The following is a 5,709-nucleotide window of genomic DNA, read 5'->3' as shown; positions in this document are numbered from 1 at the left end:
GGCCCGCGGTGGCACAGGTACCCTCTGCCCGGAGCATGGGGACAGGGTGGGGGGGAAAGGGCAGGAGCCGCCCTGCAAGGGGAGGGCATCCCCGTCCCCGGTGTCCTCTAGCCGGCTGGAAAGGGCTGTCAGCCCGCTGCAGGGATTTCTCTTGAACTGGCAGGCTAAACTACAGTTTTACAGTCAAACCGTAATTTTCAAATTCCTTTTTTTTTTCCCCAATATCATCTCAGCATTGCAAGAGATGAGTCCAGCCAAGCGTTCATCACTCAGGAACTGATATTTTTTCACGTCTGCTATGCTGGTGGGAGATAAGCGTGGAGGTAGTTTCCCACCTCAGACTTTTTGATTAGGAAGGAATGAAACTATTTTACTCGTCGTTTTTCAGCCAATCTATTAATTCTTTGCCAATCTCATACCACCATAAATGCGCTGCACAGTGTGTACAGACCCATAGCAGGCGGTGCTGGAGGTTTGCACCGTGATGGGTGACTTCTGCTCTCCTATTGTGTGCCACCCACTTAACTGTAGCCTTCTCTTGGGCTGCAGGTGTTGCTTTCTTCCAGTGCTCCTTCTTAGCACCACTTTTCGCTGAGGCCTGTGGAAGTTGCTAGTCTTCGATAGCCCATAAAAAGCATTAGTTCTGGTTTCTGAGGGTTTCCAAGAGGCAAACTACCAAACCTTTCAGCGATACCCAGGGATGAGGAAGGAGCACCAGCAGACTGGCAGTTATCCCAAGCCAGAACAGAGGGCTGTGCTGGGAGAGCGGATGGTACCTTGGGTCGTAGGTGCCCGTTTCCATTCAGAGCCTTCCCAAGTGATGTGCTGGAGCCGCTCTCTTTACGTAGCACGCAGAATGGAAAGCAGATGCACAGTCCTGCAGTCGCCCCTGCCCTTATGTCCCTGACCTGCCCTCCTGTGCTCTGTCTGTACCCATAGAAACTTTGGGAGAATTGAGGTGATCATGGAAAGCATCAACAGAGTCTAAGTTAAAACGGTGTTAAAAATAATAAAAATTATCTTTCTATATCTAATTGAAGACATGGGCTCTCTGACTAAACAAGCCGAAACAACTGTTGCTCCAGACTGGAAAAAACAATTGACTCCAGAGCAATTCTATGTTACAAGAGAAAAAGGAACTGAACCGGTAAGCAAAAGCGCTAATGCTGTCCAAGGTTAAGCCACCTTCTCTGCCTGCTGGGCAGAGAAAAACCTGCTTCAGGGAGCTGTCACCACTCAGTTGCTTCGCAGGTTTTCCCCTGCCTTCCTGTGGATGAAAGTTAGACCCAACATACTGAACCGGGTGGATTTTGTTCTGACCCAGGCTGGTTTGCAGATGAAAAAACACTCTGCATTCTTTTCATATTTTGTTTTTTTTCTGGGATACTTTACTGCCAGCTCAGCCGTCTGTGTGGCAGTAGTGGAGGCCTCTCCAGAGGGGAGGGAGAAGATCATATTTTTGTCCTGTAGTGTCCTTTTTTTGACCATATGTAGATTAGCCATGGAAATCTTATACATAGCACTCCATTCAGGAGCCGGGTTATCCCTCGTGTGCCAGATCACCCACCCACCTTGTCCCTGCGCTTTGCTTCCTTCTGTGATGGAGGCCACGTAGCGTTGTGAGTGGAGCGCCAGCGTCCCTAGCCCAGAGCCAGGGCTTATGCACATGCGGAGCATGTACCATGGGATTAAATCATGTGAACCGTGCCCAAATCCTTATCTGTAAAATAAGGATCCTAATTCCAGACCATGCAGGGAGGAGGAGAGTCCCTTTGTAGAGCCACTTTGAAGTTGTGGCACTCCATAGCAGAGCGCTGGTCTTTGGGATCCTGCACATTTCACAGGTTCCTCGGAGGTCATGACTCCGGCCCTGGTACCTGGATGATTTATGCATCTGACTGGTCTCAAAGTTTCTGGGGGCAGGGGGTAGTCTTCACTATTAATCCAAAGGCATCCTCCCCTTCATTTCTTTAGACTGCTAATGTTTGTTCTTCAAAGCCCCCCTGTGAAGCCTTCTTTTTATGGTTTTTCTCCTGTTTTGAATCTGATTCCTACATGCTTGTTCCAGATGGTGAGCTTTTAAAGACCTGCATTATTAACTTCTCTTTTTTTTCCTTCCTTTTTTAAAAGCCATTTAGTGGGATCTATCTGAATAACACAGAATCGGGAATATACTACTGCGTGTGCTGCAATACCCCACTGTTCAGGTAACATCCTTCAGATTTCACAGCATCCGAAAAATGTCCTGACTGTGGCAGGAGGGGCAGTGTCTTTTCGTGAGAGGAACGGAAAGTGTAGGTCAGAAGAACAATTCTTTGGTGCCAGAGTGCTATCTGTAAGATTTCCAGGATACCTGTGGTGATATAGGTACATGGTATGCCCTTTTCTTGAGCATATCAGGGTGTCCAGTGGCCAGCAGACAGCAGTTGCTACATTAGGGTCTGCCTTTTCCTCCTGCCACACACACTGTCCTTTTTGGTTGATAATAATTCTGTTTAAGAGGTCTCTAAGCCACAAGCTGCCACGAAATACATGTGTTTACGTGTGAGTATCACTGTATGTTTGCTCTGTTCTTGTGCTCTCCCGTAGCCATCTTCTGCCACGCATGCTACTGGGCTAGAGAGACCTTTGGTCTGTCTTAGCCTAGCTGTTGTTATGTTCCTACCACTGGGTCCCTTGTACTGGAGCTGAGACCTCCTCTTCACCCCACCCCCTTCTTGTTCCCTAAATTAAATTCCACTATTTTTGCCTTTTTGGTTACATCTACTTTTTAAAACCCGGCTGTGAATGACTGCACTATTAACCTCTGTGCTCTTTACAATACTATATATTTTGCAACTTCATTAAAGTCTAAGTAAAAGGAAATAAGAGTGCCTCGGAGTAGGATATGCAGAAGGTGTTCTGTTCTCTGTAACTGAACCAGAAAAGACAGTTCCTCATATTTTTGATCTAGAAAATAGCCTTTATATATCCCCAACTGCAAGTTCAATGGAATACAGCTGATATGCCCATTTTTATGAAGACTTTAAAGGATGCATCACAGATCAGAACTTCAGATGGGAAGCTGAGGAACAGGAGGTCTGGATAGTATGAGAGGAAAAAATGTAACGGCTGTATCAAAAATAAACCTACACTAAGCAATTAAGTGGTAACATTGGAGGCTGATAATTGTGAACAGTTAGTTTTCCTTTGGCCAAATACAGAAAACTATTGTTATGCAAATGAACATTTGATTAAATGTACGTTTTTCTGTAAAGGTTTGCTAATAAACGCTTTTAAATAACATGATTTCAGAAGCTAGTGCAGCATCGCAGAATATTCTGAAGACAAATAAAAATACATCTGAAAAATTCAGATAAATTAGAGAAGTTTTAAATCATTAAGCTGTGGAAGAGTTCATTCAATTCCTTCAAATGTTCCTTCAATTTAGACATCCTTTATATTAGACGATAGATATTGACAGGCTGACATGAAGAGAGAAGAGCACTGAAGGGAATTGCTTCTGCTGCTAAACTAATAACAAACCAACACTATAACCAAACAGTCATGCTGCTTTTTGCAGCATCCAGCTCTCAGAGAATATAGGTACTTTTGTTTAAAGCATAAAATAATGCTGAGCTTTACAGACTGATAGAGAGAAATTAAAAAAAAAAAAAAACTTACAGAAAAAACCTTTTAAGAAAATTGAAAATTATTAAATGTGCAAAATGGTCTGAAAATATTTTTTCCATGAATGCATTATGTTGTGGAGGACACTAACAATGAGGGGGGAAAAAATGGTATTTGATAAGAGATTCATTCATCATGTTTATTTCCTAGTGCATTAAAAATGTCCCTTCTTTTTCAAATGCATTAGATCATTAGCTACAGGTAAACATGAAGCATTTCTTCCTTTCTTTCAAAGTACACGTGTGTGTATACATTTATACCAGAATTTATTACCTTCTGCTACCAAATATTCATTTGAAAGAGTTGGAAATACATGGAACAAAACCATAACCTTTATAGATAGCAAATTGTGGTGCTTTAATGAAGTCTCAAACCTTCAGCGAACCATAAACCTACAGCTGAGATTCATACAGCAAAAAGCACTTTTTAGAATTATCTGGATTCCATCCAGGATGACTGAAATAGGGATCAAAGTAAATGACATGTGCTGGAGGAATGGTGTGTCGAAGGCTAATCTAATGCATATGTTTAGGGAAAGTCCATTTATCCATAAATTAAGTGGTGAAATACTTCAAAGGACAAATATGATCTTGAACAGCAATATTTTCAGGTACTAAAATGTTTCTATTAGGGAATCTAAGTGATATTACTGTTAGTAAAACCACACAGAGATCATTTCTGTTGAGAGCTAGTTTAACAGCTCAGAAGATTGATCCTTTAGCAGTGGAAAACATCTACAATAAACTTAAGTATTGTGAGCGGCATGTAAGGGACGGAGTCAGTCAGGGTCGGATGCAAAACCCACGTAGCATTGAAGACCTTCCTTGATTCTGCAGGGTCTCAGAGAGGATCCTCATACCTGTGTATGAATAAGCAGAAGGATCCCTGTGTCAGAAAATGAAGAGTTCTGATTGAAATCTTTTGAAAATAAAAAAAGAAACAGCACAGGTGTGTCAGGGAAACTCAGCAGTGGTGTACGGACATTTGTGTTCCCCCAGGTTTTTCTTTGGGAAGCTGTGGCCGGTAGGCACAGTGTTTGGGTGGCTGTGTAGCAGGGATGGCAGAGGGCCCTCTTTGGCTGGAACGAAATAGGCTTGGAGCCCTAAATACCTTCTCATGCAGACACAGAGCTGCAAACCGCATTCGCTTCGGAGCAGTCTGCCTCTGTACTGTCTCCTATTTCTCCTCAGTTTTATGGAGGGGAGGAGGTAGGAGACCATTTCTCATGGGTCTTCACGGATTGATGTAGTGGACTGAGCAACAACCCGCACAAAAACTAGCCTTTGGTCATTCTGTGTTTGCAAATCCTCTTTTATTTCCACAGTTGCATTGCTCAAAGGCAGCCCTGTACAGTTAATTATAAAATCCATGCTAAGGCATGCACTGTTCCTTGGGTTGGATTTTTTTTTAAGCTTTTTGCCCTGCTTGTTTGGCTTGTCTTTCTACAAGGCACTGCAAGTAAGATTTTCAGATTTCTCTTCACTGTATTAATATCCCACCAAAATATACATGATATATACTAGATATGTTTCTTTAAATTCCGTATTGACTAATGGACTAATCCCCTTTATCGGAGAGAAGCTGCTGCTGGTGTTAGTGTCTCCATCCACCACTAGGTGCCAGTAAGAGCATTGGGTTTGTGAAACTGGGCTAAACATGGGAAATCGGGAAGAAACGGTTGTGGTGGGTCTGCAGACCACTGATCCTTGTAGTATGTGAGTCTGTCTTTATTTCTCGCTCTAACTCACACTAGGTCACTCTTCGCTAGAAGAAAGTACTTATTGCTATCAAAACTTGCACAACTTTAAATAGGGGGGATTATCTCATTTCTGTATGCTAAATCCCCAAAATATTTTCTGATCATATTTTCCAATACACTCTAGGTTTTAACATGCACCTAAACAGGGCTGGTAATCATAGAATCATAGAATAGTTTGGGTTGGAAGGGACCTCTCAAGGTCATCTAGTCCAACCCCCCTGCCGTGGGCAGGGACATCTTCAACTAGATCAGGTTGCTCAGAGCCCCGTCCAACCTGACCT

General features: G+C 43.0%; 1 protein-coding gene across 1 annotated transcript in view; it reads left to right on the top strand.

The window, feature by feature from the left end:
- Positions 1-6: 6 nt before the first annotated feature.
- MSRB2 (methionine sulfoxide reductase B2) overlaps positions 7-5,709 on the top strand; it is a 9,741-nt gene continuing 4,038 nt past the window's right edge. Inside the window, exons 1-3 of the mRNA XM_009275220.1 lie at positions 7-17; positions 1,041-1,147; positions 2,131-2,207. Coding sequence (XP_009273495.1) covers positions 1,043-1,147; positions 2,131-2,207 — 182 coding nt within the window. The 5' untranslated portion in view covers positions 7-17; positions 1,041-1,042. The remainder of the gene's footprint in view (positions 18-1,040; positions 1,148-2,130; positions 2,208-5,709) is intronic.

The sequence above is a fragment of the Aptenodytes forsteri genome, unplaced genomic scaffold (assembly GCF_000699145.1).
Source record: "Aptenodytes forsteri isolate BGI_AS27 unplaced genomic scaffold, ASM69914v1 Scaffold336, whole genome shotgun sequence".
NCBI classification, from domain to species: Eukaryota; Metazoa; Chordata; class Aves; order Sphenisciformes; family Spheniscidae; genus Aptenodytes; species Aptenodytes forsteri.
The sequence above is the reverse complement of the archived record's forward strand: the minus strand, read 5'-3'. Positions and strand labels throughout refer to the sequence as shown.